Source organism: Mytilus californianus, unplaced genomic scaffold (genome assembly GCF_021869535.1).
Source record: "Mytilus californianus isolate M0D057914Y unplaced genomic scaffold, xbMytCali1.0.p SCAF_11, whole genome shotgun sequence".
NCBI classification, from domain to species: domain Eukaryota; kingdom Metazoa; phylum Mollusca; class Bivalvia; order Mytilida; family Mytilidae; genus Mytilus; species Mytilus californianus.
This window is the reverse complement of record NW_026262593.1, coordinates 62,355,112-62,373,712: the sequence shown is the minus strand read 5'-3', so window position 1 is coordinate 62,373,712 and position 18,601 is coordinate 62,355,112. Positions and strand designations below refer to the sequence as shown.

Here is an 18,601-nt window from a genome sequence, read left to right as displayed (position 1 = left end):
ATGCAACATGTGGAATAGGATCTGCTTATCCTTCTGGAGCACCTGCGATCATCCCTAGTTTTGTTTTAAAGGGGTTCGTGTTGCTCTTGCTATAATTATAAGTATTGTTCTTTGTGCTTTTTTAATTTTTCAATGTTTGCGTTGTTTATACCAGTAACAGGTAACAGTCTTGTCTATTCTTTGTCATTAAAATCGTGTTTCAATTCTTTGAATTTCACATTCGGTCAAGTTTCAGTGTTAAAATATTTTAAATGACCGATGGTCTAAAATTGGTGATGTCTAAGGGTTAGATAAGAGACAATTACCAATCCGCTATTACGTGATGTATAATCATTTGATTCAAATTATCAACGTATTTTATAAGAGTAACACAACAGGTGTCACATGTGGAACAGGATCTGCTAATCCTTCAGGAGCAACTGAGATCACCCCCGTTTTTGGTGGGGTTTGTTTTGCTCAGTCTTTAGTTTTCTATGTTGTGTTTTGTGTACTATTGTTTGTCTGTTTGTCTGTTGGTTTTTTCTTTTTTAATTATGCTGTAGTCAGTTTATTTTCGACTTATGAGTTAAAATGTTCCTTTGGTATCTTTGGTCTTTTTTTTTTCAACAATGGGAAAAACGCCAGGTATAAAAGTTGTTGTCAACGGCTGATGTTGTGTTTGCTGAGACAGATATACATTTGTAGTACACGGTGCTTATTGATATTGACCTGATATAGTCGATGTCATCAATATGGAAACCACATCGTGTTTGGGACATACCTCTAAATAGGTCTTTGTTTTACTATTGTAATGACAATTAATAATAATGGACGAAAGTGCTGACATGAATAGTTTTCAAGATATTTATAACAATAAATAGGATGGTGGGTGCCCTTTGGGACAAAGTCTACTGTGAACACAAAAGGTCTTATCAAGTCAATTTATATGGTTAAGGGGTTATATTGAATAGTCTTCAAGATATTTAACAATTATTGATATGAAAAAGGTCTTGCATGTTCCCTAGGGACAGACCTGTGGTTGGATATTTTTGTCTGATCAAGGCAACTTTTTCTCAGTATTATATACTAAATTGGTGAATATATTTCACAATTCTAAAATAGAGGGTGAGACAAAATCTGCACTGAAAAGGTTTTATTACAGCTGTTCAGAATATGTATTTGCTTTTGGTGGGGCTGGGACATTTTTCAATATATCTAAAAATGTCCAATATAAGATGGTGGGGTGTGACCAAAGAAGAGACATAATTCCAGTACCAAAATAAATGGACCATTATTGCATGCAATGCAGGGGTGTGGAAATATTTGTTGTGACCACTTGTCCCCGGGCAAGTGAAATTGTAAATTTTACTTGTCCGGAAGAAAAGTTACTTGCCCTGATTTCTTACAGAATCTTGGAATGAAGATATGCTTTAATGTAAATGTATATGTTTCTAAAACAGTTTTGAAACATAATGAAAATGGTATTCATGGTCTTTGTTTGAATGCTAGAATAATAAAAAGATGATTAAAGTATACACCATTGAGATAGAAACCAACCAAAAAACAACTTTAAAATAAAGAATCTAAAGGCCAATTTAGCAATGTTTTTTGGTGCTAGATTTACATGAACCTGGGAGATTATATCATATGTCATATATTTTTCGTCACTGTGAGCCTGTGCGAAGTTTTTAAAGTTAATGAAGAGATGAAAACCCAGTAATTAATAATGAATATTGAAATGGTGTTTGCACCCTCCTCCCTAAAAAAAAAAACATTTGGTAGGCCTATTGTAAATTTAAAATTTTTTAGGTAACTAAGCGAATTTAAAACATTTTAGAACTTTAAAATCCTCTATTAGGTTTATTTTCATACTATTTGTACTTTGCTGCTTCTGATATCGGTTTCTTGTCCAAACAAATTTATTTTTAAGAGGCACCCTTTCTCCATTGGTCAACTTCAGAGCTATGACCTACCTGAAGATGCTTATCAAACTCGACCAGTCATTTAGTTTTCATTCTTGAGAAATTAGAGCTCGAAATTAATGATGCCCGTGTCCCTTGTATTGTTGCTATAACCTGATCGACGATTTCCAGATCAATAGAACAAAAATTGCAGAATATTAATGAAACTCGGGTCCGCATACTTAATTTTGTTGTTTGATAATGGATTTATTTCTTGATCACTGACATTGTTTGATATTTTTACTACTTTGATGAATCAATTTTGAGGACTTTGCGATATGATTATATAAATGAACATTGTAAAGAAAGTTTTTTTTTACCTGTCCACAGGCAACAAAGCCACAAAAAATTGTTTGTCTGGTCGGTCAAATGTACGAGTTGGGCAAGTTTGGCATAGCATTTCCACACCCCTGCAATGCTACCAGTAATTTTCTTGAAACACCTTCTTAAATTTAAACTATTTAGCAACCAGTAAAACATGCATCAATTCAAGTAACCTGTGTAGTTAACTTTAATATAAAGCCTACTCAAGGTTTCTTTATATTACTCAATTCATCTTTCCCAAAAACAAATAGTAGTAATATTGCATGCATAAGTTATCTATATTAAAACATTTATTGGCAAAATGTTCATATCAGTGTTCATGTTATTTTTTTGTAAAAATTGTGTACAATACACGTATATACAGTATAGTCATTAAAATCTCAATTTAAAAAAAAAACATGAGATGGTAATAATACAATAGAGTATATTTCCCATTTACAAAATCGTACAGCTTATCAATTCCTTTCAACAATGTAGCACAGTTCTATTCCTCAATGGCAGTATGTTTCTCTTTTTCTTTAGATATCTTTTGACCTGGAAAATATCAAAGAAATACAAATTATCATAGTTTAAATTCAACAATAAACGGGAGACTAAAACCAATATTCTAAATATGACTTTCTTCAAATGCCTTAAGTACACACCAATGGCAAAATATGAATATAATTATATGTCAGCTGATAAGCAACATCATGATTTGTTTGACCTGTTCCAATCCTTACTCCAACGGCGTATTCTTTTTATGAAAGAGTTAACCAAGGTCAGATGGTGTCAACAACATCACTGAAAAATGACGTAATAATATAAGCTTTCTACAGGAAAATGCATGAATTTGGAATTGAAAGTCATCAAATCATGAAAAAATTTAAAAACAAATGATGATAACAATTCTTTGAAAGACCATTTTCTTAATAAAAAATCTGATAATCATTTAGATCAAGCTTGCAATTGGTTGAAATTGTTTCAGAAAATATCATCTTGCAAACATTGCATGTCCAGTGATGGACAAAACATGGCCATGATATCTTACATAAGAAATTAAATTATCTCCCTTTACTTCATTTTAATGTTGATTTGGTGTAAAACATTTTGTTAAACTTTCCTGTATATTCAGGTATTTGTAATGTTATTTTTACTCATGCTAGTATTGTTGATGAGAATTTTTTACATAAGTCTGATAATGAAAAATTGATATTTCTTTTTACAGATAAATAGTAGTTTATGCTGCCAAAAAAAACCAAACTTATATTTGTATTATATTCTAAGAAAAAATGTTTTATAGTCTCTCATAACTCTTAAAGAGTATCTCTTGATGTTAACTTTTGTTTTAATATGCTGTATAATTTAAATGTAACAATTGTTGAGACTTTAATAAAGTATTTGTCTGTCTTGTCTTGTAATCTATTTGCATGCCAAATGTTTAGAAGTTGTACTAATAAGGTTTGCACCATAAGATAAATGATTTGTATGCCTTATATTATGCAAATTATTCTCCCTTAAGATTTCAGAACCCAATATTAAAGTCTTAAAAGCACATCTTCATACATGTATGGTAAAACCCTTGTCGTATGCCAATAAAATCAATCACATCTTTTTGGAGCAGATGTATTTAAAATATGATTTTGGTGAATTAAAGAAGTCCTGCTTATCTCCTTTTAGAGCCAGACTTTGATTATTTTTCTTCTGGAACATTATCATAAATTGTACTTCAACTGTGCCACCATCAAACAGAAAGGATAGAAGGAATGTTTGCCTAACTAATATATGGATGGAAAGACAAGACACATATTAATATTAACCCCCATATCATATAAATATTGTGTACAAGATGCAAGTTATAATTTGTACAGGGTTTTTGTACAAGTTATAAGTTTTTGAACACATACCTTTTTGGCACGTTTTTGCAACAGATGATAAAAGTTTATCTTCTAAAATTTATCAGCTTAATGTCATAAATTCAGATTTATATACTTCAACCTAACATTTAGTGCTATTCTCCTTGTCCTAAAACTGGAAATATGGACACATGAATGGTTTAAATTCTATGTTTATTTTTCTCCTGATACCAAAATCATATATCAAAAAGTCTTTTCGTGTTATAATGTTTATAATGTTTTCGTATAAAAGCTCAGTATAAGGCTGTTTCATGTACCGGTAGTCATGGAAATATGACAGAAATATGCTAATCAAAGGACTGTGTGCTTGTATCATTCTTTTGTGTTAAGCGGTTCATAAAACATTGATATCTTGTACAAAAATTCTGTACAAATTATAATTTGTACAACATTACAATTTGTACACAACATATATACATATATATATTTATAAATATATATATCTTAGGAAAAATTTGTTTTGACTGGATTTACTACTGTAAATTCAGAAATTAATGGGTGCCTTTATTATTGCAAATCACTGATTACTGGTTTAAATGGAGATCTAATTAATGTGATTGCAAACATTTTTTAAAGAAAATCACTTCTGAAATTATGATAACAAGTCTTTATTATTACGAACATAATACTGTCCCTTTTTACACATTAATAAAAAAAAACATTGCAATAATTTCTGATTTAACAGTACTACAAAAAGAGGCACAATTGCATACCGTGTACATGTGAATGTCCATCAAACTCGAAGATTTTCTTTTACATCTGTATGACTACTTTTCGTATAGAAAAGATAGTAGTATTGCATGCATAAAAATATAAGTTATCTATATTAAAAAAAATTACTGGCAAAAGACTGGCAAAGATGTCCATCAAACTGGAAGATTTTCTTTTACATCTGTACGACTACTTCTCACAAAGAAATTCCATTAACTTTCCAATATCCAGAAATGTTTGCACTAGCAGTTTTCTGTCTTCTTTCCTAAGAATATTGTATTCTTCACTGTAGGTTACAAATGCTTCTTTTTGATGCAAATGTCCATTACACAAATTGTCATAATACCCATCATCTGCTTTAAAAGCTGTAAATGTCACCTAAAAAAAAAATGCTTTTATTATATATATATATTTAAGGATTTTCCTTACTCTTGTTTCTGACTTTTCGTCAGTTATTCGGAATCCTCTGGTTTTATCCATGCACATGTAATGCCAATAAAAACTTTGCCTGCTAACCCCTACATTTCTAATCATAATTTTATTACATGTAGTTTTAAAAGCCTTTCATTCCAAAATCTTATATAATCCTTGTTATATTTTCATACTTATTGAAAGAAAAAGGTGCCAATTTTCAATGAATCAAAAATCTAGAGATAACATTTTTCCGCCTCATATTCAATTCATAATATCTCAAGATAAGGACCCATCATTTTTTTTATGCTTTTTAATTTCTCTTATCTATATACAATATGTGCTATTGATTAACAACAGTCTTTTAAAAAGCTTGCTATTTTGAAACATAGGAGTGAACATCCTTAACAATCATATACACCAGGTAAGCAACATATGTTAGGAATGAAAACATGAATGTTGTTGAACTGTTTATATAAGAATTGCCAAAGATTGATTCCCTCAAAGTGGCTAATTTTACATGTATATTAAAATTTAAGATACATATTGAGATGTTTTATCCCTTCGAAAACCCATTGCTTTTTTTTTACATAACTGATAGCTACAAATGAAAAGGGTGACTGTGACAAATCTAGGAGCGTAATATTAAATTTAAGCCACATATAGTATACTCTACCAAATCTGATGGAACTATGATTTACACTTACACAGTTACATACATACATGTACATGTAGTCAGCTATTTAATACCTGACATGAAAAATATAAGACAATTCAATTATGAAGACTATAGACAGACTAATTTAAAACCAAGAAATTTATGAAAAACCTATATGACAGACATGAACCAACAACAACCACTGAACTTGATTTTACAGTCTCCTGACTTGGGACAAGCACATTAAGAATGCTGATGGGTTAATGAGTTCGTGAGTGCTCAATTCCCCTAACAGCTAGGACTGTGCATTGTGAAAGAAACTAGTAAATCAGTTGATTTTCTTTCCTTGCCATGCTGGTTTCCGTGTCAAATGGTGGAATCTGAAGAGAATAGTTTACCATTTGTTTAATCTGTAATTTTAAATTGAACTGATGGAAACCTGAAGAGAATGATGTACAATTTGTTTTGCATGGACATTTCAGAGAAGACTGTTGATTGTTTTATTTTCATTGGTAAGCATTTTTTGAGATCAGTACATGATATATTTAAACTAGTGTCAAAGATTAAATAATGTAAAATATTTTGTAGATACAGAAGTGCTGTCTACTTAATTAAGGACTGCTTACTAAATTGTTAATTACAATCAGCTTGTTTATTTATGTCAACTGTTTGTAATTCTTTGTTATTAAGCAGCTCCTATAAACACTTTATAAAATTGGAATGGCTCCATGTGTGGCAAAAATTGTTTGATAAATTTGGTAAAGTATAAATAATATAAGAAACAATAACCATGCATAATTACAGCTATTTCATGTACTGATGTCAGAGGTCTTCCAGATTTGTGTTAATTTCATTATACTTTTTCTTTTTCCTATATTCAAAATTTTAAAACACAGACATATTGAAAGAAACATATATGGGTTTGAAATTACAAATTTTAGTAAGATCAGCATAGGAGTTTATATATATATATCTATTAATAAGATTTGTATTGAAAATAAATTAATATTAAACATGTTAAATTACTTGTACACTTTACTCACAAGTTAAACTGTTTTTTAAATATAAACCTACTAAATACACTATATACATGTACTTAACATACACAAATTAGAATTTAAAAAAATTTAAATACACGGTTAGATTTGGAATATCAAAGAACCCCAATAATTCAATTTTTGATGAAATCAAACAAAGTTTAAATTTGGACCCTTTTGACCTCAATATGAATCAATTTGATAGCGGGGCCCACAAATAAAAAATCTAAATTCATGGTTAGATTCAGCATATCAAAGAACCCCATATATTCAATTTTTGTTGAAATCAAAAAAAAAATTAATTTTGGACCCCAACTTGGACCAACTTGAAAACTGGGCCCATAATCAAAAATCTAAACACATGTTTAGATTCAGCATATCAAAGAACCCCAAGAATTCAATTTTTGTTAAAATCAAACTAAGTTTAATTTTGGACCCTTTGGACCTCAATGAAGACCAATTTAAAAAACGGGACCCAAATTAAAAATCTAAAAACACGGTTAGATTTGGCATATCAAAGAACCCCAATAATTCAATTTTTGATGAAATCAAACAAAGTTTAATTTTGGACCCTTTTGACCTCAATATGAACCAATTTGAAAGCGGGGCCTACAAATAGAAAATCTAAATACATGGTTAGATTCAGCATATCAAAGAACCTCATATATTCAATTTTTGTTGAAATCAAACAAAGTTTAATTTTGGACCCCAATTTGGACCAACTTGAAAACTGGGCCCATAATCAAAAATCTAAATACATGTTTAGATTCAGCATATCAAAGAACCCCATACATTCAATTTTTGTTGAAATCAAACAAAGTTTAAATACTGGACCCTATCTTGGACCAATTTGAAAACTGGGCCATAATCAAAAATCTAAACACATGTTTAGATTCAGCATATCAAAGAACCCCAAGAATTCAATTTTTGTTAAAATCAAACTAAGTTTCATTTTGGACCCTTTGGACCTTAATGTAGACCAATTTAAAAAACAGGACCCAAAATTAAAAATCTAAATACATGGTTAGATTTGGAATATCAAAGAGCCCTAATAATTCAATTTTTGATGAAATCAAACAAAGTTTAATTTTGGACCCTTTTGACCTCAATATGAACCAATTTGATAACGGGGTCCACAAATAAAAAATCTAAATACATGGTTAGATTCAGCATATCAAAGAACCCCATATATTCAATTTTTGTTGAAATCAAACAAAGTTTAATTTTGGACCCCAATTTGGACCAACTTGAAAACTGGGCCAAAAATCTAAAATCTAAATACATGTTTAGATTCAGCATATCAAAGAACCTCATATATTCAATTTTTGCTAAAATCAAACAAAGTTTAATTTTGGACCCTTTGGACCTTAATGTAGACCAATTTGAAAACTGGACCCAAAATTAAAACTCTAAATACACTGTTAGATTCGGCATAACAAATAAATAAATGTGATCAAAGATTTTACAAATCTAATGCGCCATACTGTGCAATTAAAGACTTCTTGAAATTTATCAATATTTGAAATTTGAAAAAAAAAAAATTTTTGAAGAATAATTCTTTTTAATTTCTGAAATCTGAAATGAGAAAAAAATTGACCCCCCACAATTTCTTTTTATCCCCCCCCCCTTTTTTCCCCCAAAAAATTCTTTCCCTCAAGATATGGTCATAATCTCAATTCAAATTTCCAATGGAGTTGGCAACCATAATTACCCATTTGAATTTACCATAGGGCTAACTTAATCTATTTTATAATAGAATTAAAAATATAGTGTCAAATCTTTCATATGGTTTTTTTTTGTAAAAAAAAAAGATGCAACATTTGAAGATATTTTTACTGGTCTTCCTTTATAAATATGCATTTCTTTAAACATAATTTAAAAGCAGTGTAAGGGAAGTAACCAAAACGTTGTATTTTGATTACCTCCCTTACACTGTTTTAAATTATCTTTATTGTTCATTAACCATTACTTTATACATAATTTAAAAGCAGTGTAAGGGAGATAATTTCAATGATGTATTTGATTTATCTCCCTTACACTGCTTTAAATTATGTTTTGTACTAAAGTATTTGTCCATTAACCAGGACAACCCTGTTTTTCCCCCTTTTTTGCCCCTAATTCCTAAACGGTTTGAGCCATAACCCCCCCCAAAGCAAATCCTAACCATCCCTTTGTGGTATGGAAACTTGTAGTATAATTTCAGAGAGATCCATACACCATTTCCACAGTTATTGTCTGGAAACTAGTGCTTATGTTTGGCCCCTTTTTGGCCCCTAATTCCTTAACTGTTGGTACCATAACCCCCAAAATCAATCCCAACCTTCCTTTTGTGGTTTTTAACCTTATGGTCAAATTTCAAAAAGATCCATTCACTTAAACTAAAGTTAGAGTGCGAAAACCAATGTGTCTTCGGACGACGACACCGGACGACGACGACGCCGGACGACGACGACGACGACGCCAACGTCATACCAATATACGACCACAAAATTTTTTTGCGGTCGTATAAAAAATGAACGAAAAACAAAAATGTAACACCTAAACAAACAACAACCACTGAATGTAAGGCTCCTAATATGGGACAGGCACATACATACAGAATGTGGCGGGTTTTAACATGTTAGCGGGATCCCAACCCTCCCCTAACCTGGGACAGTGACAGTGGTATAACATAACAATATAAGAACAAGTGGTGTAACAGTACAATATAAGAACGAGGTATAAAAATCAGTTGAAAAAGACTTAACTCATCAGATTGATAAAAATACAAATATATATTTACATTGTCTGAAATATAAAATTTATTTGTACTCTCTACAAAAGCCGGAAAAGCTTAACAAGTCTCACTTTTAGTCCAGTTTATACAGCTCATACAAGTTATTTTTATTTTTTCTCATAATGTACGAAGTAAATATTGTATATAACTTGGGATCAATTTGCTATTCTGTGCAATTTTTTGTATACATGTTTCTTTTATTTTATCAATAGATTCTGATGACAATGGAGAAAACAAAGGGATTGCAGTTTCCACTGATACCTGTTGGCAAAAAAAAGGCTCCGGGAAATCCTATAATAGTTTGTCTGGTATAGTAACACAATTAACACTATATAAATTAGTATTTGTTATGTTTAAAAAATTGAAGAATATTATTTTGAAGTATCAATTGATGTTCAACTCAAATAATAAGTTTTACACAAATTTTTAGTCATGCTTTGAGATAGTAATTTGATGATTGGTATATAGTCTTATCATGACAAGTTACAGATCAAGTTCAGTTTTGGTTTGGTCTAATGATTTTGTAGAGAGTTATGGTCCTTGTACTTAGGAAATTCACTCACTTAATCAGTTTTCCTCATCTTTTCTTCTTGCTTGAAGATATTTATTTGAAAATTGGTATATAGTTTTATCATGACAAGTTAAATATCAAGTTCGAATTAAGTTCCAGGCTGATTATTTTGTGCAGAGTTATGGTCCTTGGACATAAAAAAATTCACTCAGATAATAAATGTTCAAAATTTTTTTGTTTATCTGTTTTGAATACAATGACTTGATATTTGTTATATAGTTTACACAATGACAAGTTATAGTTCTGGTTAACATTTTGTTCTAGTACAATATAATTTTAATCTGTTAGGGGACTATGTATTGCCAGGAAATGCTCACAGAATGCTTGTTATTATCCTATTGATAACATGCACAAAATATATCATGTTTCTATACTAACAACATTAAATCTTTTGATATGTTATGCATGTTTTAGGATGTGCATCACTGATTGGACAGAAGACCGGGAAGGTATTGAATGTAAAAATAAAATCAAAAAATTGCAGGACTTGTGATGTTGCGAAAAGAAAAGGTATAGTTCCAAAAGAGCACAAATGCAGCAAAAACCATACAGGCTCATCTAAAGGCATGGAGCCAGCTTTAGTGGTTGATATGATAAAAGATGTAATAAATAAGGGTGTCGATATTAAAGAAATTGCTGGTGATGATGACACTACAGGTTTTCAAAGGGCACAAAACGTTCTTAAAATAAAACTTAAGAAAAGATCGGACAAAAACCATATCAAGAAAAACATATCAAAACAGTTATATGCAATAAAAAAGAATTACAAAGAATTGTCACAAAGGGTCATCAATTACATCATGCAGAATTTTTCATACATGGTTGCGCAAAATAAAAAAAACACAGAAGGTGTAACAACTGGCTTGAAAGCAATGGTAGGACATATTTTTGGTGACCATAGCTTCTGTAATACCAAGTGGTGTGTCTTCCTTGAACACCCTTTGGCAAAATTTAGTAAGTTACCATACGGCAAACCACTTCAAAATCCAGAGCTGAGGAAGGAACTGGATAGAATTTTTATTAAAAAATTATCAATTCAAGCAGAAAAACTTGCAAATCTTGCTAGCACTCAAACAAATGAAAATCTCAACCAAATGTTAGCAACAAAAGCACCTAAATATAAACATTATTCTGCATCTAACAGTCTGAGTTACAGGTTTAGTGCAACAGTGGCACAGAAAAATGAAGGCCACAGATATGTGCATGAGGTAATTAAATGAACTATTTAGAGCAACATCTGTAATTCTTTATTAAATTTTTCTAAAGTTGTATCCAGACTTTGACAGAACCACAACATCACATTCACATAAACATGGTAAACCCAAGGTTTCAGAAATTCATGAAATTTGGTACCCATCAAAATAAATGAATCCTCAATATTATAATATTTTAATAATATTTATGTAGAGTCGGTAAGGTATACAAACAGAGACATATATCGTCTTCAACAAATTTTAGTCATAACATTTCAGTCAGTGAGTGTGTACAATATTAAGATTAAAGTTGAGAATGGCACATGTATACTGTTGGAATTATTAAATATTTTTTCTGACATGCAGTTTAACAGGTTCATGAATCAATGGGGCTCTCACCAGGTAATTTTACCATAAAGCGTGCTACCTTCATGGATAAGATCAGAAGAAAGTACAGTAAATTACAGAAGACGAGGAAATATAAAAGGAGAAGAATTGAGCTAAAGTCGGAGAAATGTAACAGCAATGGTATAGCAGAAGTTCTAGAGGGAACAACTTATGAAACCAATATTGGTACATGCATCTTCTTTCTGTTTTTATACGACCGCAAAAAAATTTTTTTGGTCGTATATTGGTATGACGTTGGCGTCGTTGTCGTCCGGCGTCGTCCTGCGTCGTCCGAAGACACATTGGTTTTCGCACTCTAACTTGTGTTTAATTGAATGGATCTCTATGAAATTTTACCACAAGGTTGATTTTGGGGGTTATGGTACCAACAGTAAAGGAATTAGGGGCCAAAAAGGGGCCAAAAATAAGCATTTTTGTAACTTCCAGACATAACTTGTGTGTTAGTGTATGGATCTCTCTGACATTGTACCACAAGGTTCCATATCACAAAAGGAATGCTGGGATTGATTTTGGGGGTAATTGTCTCAAAATTTTAGGAATTAGGGGCCAAAAAAGGGACAAAAAACAAGCATTTTTCTAGTTTCATGACAATAACTTGTGTGTAAGTGTATGGATCTTTCTGAAATTGTACTACAAGGTTCCATATCACAAAGCAAAAGCTGGAATTGAGTTTGGGGTGTAATTGCCCTAAATGTTTAGGAATTTGGGGCCAAAAAACCCATTTTTCTAGTTTCCAGACAATAACTTGTGTTCAAGTGTATGGATCTCTCTGAAATTGTACTGCAAGGTACCATACCACAAAGGGAAGGCTGGGATTGAGTTTGGGGTGATGAATCATAAGGGGGTTCAAAAAGTTTGGTGGGGGGGATTTCTTTAAAATTTTCCTTTTTTTTCTTTTTTTCGTTTTTTTTTTTCTTTTAAAATTTTCCATTTTAAGTTGGTTATTTCTGATTTATATATAAAAGCAAATAATAATGATATGGTAGGAGATACACACCAAACAGGATGTGTAAATTATTATATAATAAGTATTGTGCAATAGCAAGAAATTTTCAATTGCACAGTATTGCACAATAGCAAGAAATCTTCAATTGCACAGTATTGCACAATAACAAGAAATCTTCAATTGCACAGTATTGCGCAATAGCAAGAAGTATCCAATAGCACAATATTGCGCAATAGCAAGAAATTGTCAATTGTACAGTATTGCGCAATAGCAAGAAATATTTAATTGCACAGTATTGTGCAAAAGAAGATACTTCATATAAATTGCTTATTTCTTGACCAATTTCAATGGGGTTTTATTCTTGAATTCTTGGGGTTCTTTAATATGCTGAATCAACCATGTATTTAGTTTTTGGATTTTGGGCCCCGTTTTTAAATTGGTCCACATTGAGGTCCAAAGGGTCCAAAATTAAACTTTGTTTGATTTCATCAAAAATTGAATTATTGGGGTTCTTTGATATGCCGAATCTAACCGTGTATTTAGATTCTTAATTTTTGGTTCCGTTTTCAAATTGGTCTACATTAAGGTCCAAAGGGTCCAAAATTAAACTTAGTTTGATTTTAACAAAAATTGAATTCTAAGGGTTCTTTGATATGCTGAATCTAAACATGTATTTAGATTTTTGATTATGGGCCCAGTTTTCAAGTTGGTCCAAATCGGGGCCCAAAATTAAACTTTGTTTGATTTCAATAAAAATTGAATATATGGGGTTCTTTGATATGCTGAATCTAACCATGTATTTAGATTTTTAATTTTGGGCCCTGTTATCAACTTTGTCCACATTGAGGTCAAAAGGGTCCAAAATTAAACTTTGTTTGATTTCATAAAAAATTGAATTCTTGGGGTTCTTTGATATGCTGAATCTAACCATGTATTTAGATTTTGGATATTGGACCATAATAGGTGAATGTCCAATTTAAAATTTTCAAGTTCTTAGACCACATTCATTCTGTGTCAGAAACCTATGCTGTGTCAAATATTTAATCACAATCCAAATGCAAAGCTGTATCAAGCTTGAATGTTGTGTCCATACTTGCCCCAACTGTTCAGGGTTCGACCTCTGCGGTCGTATCAAGCTGCGCCCTGCGGAGCATTTTATTAAATATCATGTTTGACAGAATTACAATACAGGAGCATGCCACTTTTCATTTAAAGCTCACCTTGCTGGATGCAATGGTGAGGTAATACCATCATTTTGCATCCATAGTCATTTTTTATTCATTCACGTTTCACATTCAGTTTTTCCTTTGAAAAGAAACTCATGCCTTACCTATCAACATATTTTAAATCAAATTTTCTCATTCATGTCACAGTTAATCCAAATAAGCCCTAGCAAACTTCTCAAAGCTTCTGGTTATAAGCCAAATATAATTCTAATACAACATCGTTTGCAACAAATATATAACAGTTTATAATTGCCAATGAGACAACTTTCCACAAGTTACAAAATGACATATAATAACTCTTTCTTTAACTATTATCCTCATTAGCACAATTAACTAAAAAAAAATAAACCAAATGTAAAGCAATAATCAAATAACAAGAATAATTATCATGATTTAGAGTAATTTCTCGCAATTTGATTACCTGATATTGGTTTAATAAATTTCAGTACAATTTTCTATTACATAAATTGGAATTATCTCCCTTATACCATTGACATAATGAAAAAAAAACCAAGAAAAATTAGTGGTTTTAAATTCCTAATACTTATTTTTCAAATTTAAGATTAAATGTCTAAATATATTTCGTTGGTATTGTCCAAATAATTGAATATGAATATAATAATATGTAATATAACAAAATCAAGAGAAATTCTTTACACATGTGCAATTGTCCTAATATGGAATTTATTTTGTGAATAAAATTCATATCGGGTTTTGCTTTGCCTCAATGAATATGAATTTTATTCACCTGATAAATTCTTGTATTAGGACAATTACACACTGTGTAACTTATACTATTTTGTAGACATTGAGGATGATATAACTGACCAACTAGAAGAAATTCCAACTTGGAAACAGATAACAGCTGAGGAAAACTTTCCAATTATAGTATTTGATCTTGAAACTACAGGCTTGTGTATGTATTCCTATAGAGAAATTTATGTGTATCTGAGACATAATCAATCAAAATTTATTGGTGTAAACAGCTTCATTTTTACATGAAATTACATTTCTTAAAAATGTATACTTTTGCTGGCTAACAAAAATCACAAAGAATTCCAAAATATCTTTCTTTTCTCCAAAAAAATACAACATTCATAAATGTGTGTGCTTCCCATGACAATGTCACAATGATGCATGGGAAAAGAACAAAATCGTGATATTACTCATTGGGTGGTAGCTTAATAATATAATTACAAGAATTGAATGCTTCTTTTTTGTAATAGTATTGGGTATATTCTCACAATAAAATATTCTAATTATTAATTGATTCCCCAATGAATACTAAATGTGCCTAAGTCATTGCTATTACACAACAATAAAACTCTGATATATACAGAACCATCCTTGGCATTTTCAGTTGTTCCTGTTTTGAAGTTATAATAATGATTATAAAATAAGAAGATGTAGTATGGTTGCCAAATGAGACAATTCTCTACCAGAGACTAAATGGCAAAGAGGTTAACTATAGGTTACCATATAGCCTTTGACAATGAGCAATACTCATACCACACAGTCAGGTATGGAAGGCCACAAAATGACAAAACCAGAAAAAAACTAACCACCTGATTTATGTACAAAACAATTACAGAAATACAGAGGTTAATTTTATTTTTTGAAAAATTAACCCTTTTATTTCATAAATTTAAGAATAAATTCATTTACCTGATGTTCCGAAGCTGGAATTGAGTTTGGGGGTAATTGCCCAAAATGTTTAGGAATAAGGGGCCAAAAAGGGGCCAAAAATAAGCATTTTTCTAGTTTCCAGACAATAACTTGTGTTCAGGTGTATGGATCTCTCTGAAATTGTACTGCAAGGTACCATACCACAAAGGGAAGACTGGGATTGATTTTAGGGGTAATTACCTCAAAATTTTAGGAATTAGGGGCCATAAAAGGGCCAAAAAACAAGCATTGTTCTAGTTTCAGGACAATAACTTGTGTGTAAGTGTATGGATCTTTATGAAATTGTACTGCAAGGTTTCATATCACAAAGGGAAAGCTGGGTTTGAGTTTGGGGGTAATTGCCCTAAACGTTTAGGAATTTGGGGCCAAAAAGGGGCCAAAATTAAGCATTTTTCTAGTTTCCAGACAACAACTTGTGTTCAAGTGTATGGATCTCTCTGAAATTGTACTGCAAGGTACCATACCACAAAGGGAAGGCTAAGATTGAGTTTGGGGGTGATGAATCATAAGGGGGTTCAAAAAATTTTGGGGTGATTTTTTTTTCCTTTTTTTTCTTTAAAATTTTCCATTTTAAATTGGTTATTTCTGATTTATATATAAAAGCAAATATTAATGATATGGTTTGAATAGGTAAATTAAAATTTTTTAAGTTCTTAGACCACTTTCATTCTGTGTCAGAAACCTATGCTGTGTCAAATATTTAATTACAATCCAAATTCAGTGCTGTATCAAGCTTGAATGTTGTGTCCATACTTGCCCCAACTGGTTTTCAGGGTTCGACCTCTGCGGTCGTATCAAGCTGCGCCCCAGCAGAGCATTTTATTAGCTTGTAGTTGGGTGTGAGCTAAGGGTCCATATTAAAGGACGTACTTTGATCTATAATAGTTTACTTTAATAAATTGTGACTTGGATGGACAGTTCACTCATACCTCATCTTCTTATATCTATTGAGTTTGATTAACAGATCATTTTAAAAATTTCAGCTCGTCAGTCAGATATTGTACAGATAGCAGCTTTAACTGAGAATGAAACTTTCTCAGCCTATGTTATGCCATCAAAGAAGATATCACCACAGGCATCTGATATAACAAAACTTGCATTCTTTGATGGGCAAATGTACTATGATGAAGTTCCTGTGGAAAGTTCACCACCATTTGAAGTCTTTACTAATCTTATTGCTTTTTTGTCCAAGTTTCCTTCTAAACCAACACTTGTTGGACACAATATAAAAACGTTTGACTGCCATATACTGTATAATCAATTGAATAAATTGAAGATGTGGGATGAATTTTGCCTGTATCTTAATGGGTTCATTGACACAAGAATATTGTTTAGGAGTGAATATCCAGGTCGTCAAAGTTACAAGCAGTGTGATTTAGTGTCAGATTTTTTAGGGGAAAGTTATGATGCACATAATGCTTTGTATGACTGTAAATCTTTATTTAAACTGGTGCGATCACATGGAAATTTAGCTTCTCATTTCTGTAAGTATACATTTGATGGAATGTACCCAAAATATTGCCAAAATGACTTATCTTTCAAAGCTCTTGTTGAAAATAAAGTAATGTCAAAACAATTAGCCAAAAAGGCAGCTTCAACTGGGTTGTGCAAGAAGCATTTTATTTTGTCAATTCAAAGAAATGGTATTGATGGACTGAGGGCACTTTTGTCTCAGAAAAATAGTTCAGGTGTAGTACGTGTTACAACATCAAAATCTATCATTCAGAAGGTGTATGATTTTTTTGTTATATGAAATGAAGAGTAAATCGTTTTAGATTCCATATGAATCTGATTATATATACATTGTAGAATTTAAATGGAACAATTATGGTGAATGCTACTAGAGATTAACAGAAATTTTAATCTACAGACATACTTGCTTCTGTGACCAAGCTTCTATTATATCAATTAGCAATAATTGTTATTATCAAAGAAACCTATTTCTTAGGATGCTAAATCTTTGACCTTATGGAGAATCAGGTCAATATATATAATATAAAGATTTAAATACTACATTGCACCATAAATGTTAAAGTTAATATTTGTTTGTGAGCTAAATTTTTGGATAAGAGATTAGAAAATTTTGACTGGTCCTGTAGTCTACTACGCATACCTTATTTTTTAGCAATTTGATTGATCCGTCCATGCTGAATGTCAGGAAATAGAATTTTAGTAGTAAAATTTTTTATAAAATTTTATAATGTTGTCTATAGTTCTTTAATTGTATGAAGGATTTAAAGTCAAAGATGACATTTTGTTTTACCACAGTAAGAATGATCATATTGTGTACCACACATATGTTGTGTGATCCATATTAGTGAATGTAATTTGTTAGACTTGAAAAAGACTACTTAAACTTATATCTACCTGATATATAGTTTATAACATGTTTATAATTTGTACTGTCATTGTATAATATCACTACTTATTTAAGGATTTGTCAGCTGTTGCCATCAGTTTGTGTCAATTCTTGTCTTCTGTTCACATTTCATATCTTAATTTAGGAGGCAAATATGAATTAATTAAAAATGGAATATTCTATCTTGTTACGACACTTGTTGGTAAAATTTTATCCAAAATTAACATGATTATTAACGAAATTTGTAAAATAGATATTTTTTCAGAATGATACTATTAAATAATGACTTGTGAGAATGATTTGTTATAAAAAAATGTTTTAAAGAAAATTTATAGAAAAATTATATGAGAAAATACATGTTCATGTGAGTATCTGGTTTGTTATTTGACCAAGCTTGTACATGAAGGGTTATGATGTAGTACTGTTCTTGCATATATGTCTGTTAATATGTGCTGGAATT

At 31.1% G+C, this 18,601-nt stretch overlaps 1 protein-coding gene across 1 annotated transcript; it reads left to right on the top strand.

The window, feature by feature from the left end:
• Positions 1-10,826: 10,826 nt before the first annotated feature.
• On the top strand, positions 10,827-18,286 carry LOC127720473 (uncharacterized). Its single transcript, XM_052227055.1, has 4 exons — positions 10,827-11,531; positions 11,891-12,089; positions 14,902-15,012; positions 16,766-18,286. Exons 1-4 carry the CDS (start codon positions 10,890-10,892, stop codon positions 17,533-17,535), a joined length of 1,722 nt encoding a protein of 573 aa, XP_052083015.1. The 5' UTR covers positions 10,827-10,889; the 3' UTR covers positions 17,536-18,286.
• Positions 18,287-18,601: the final 315 nt, after the last annotated feature.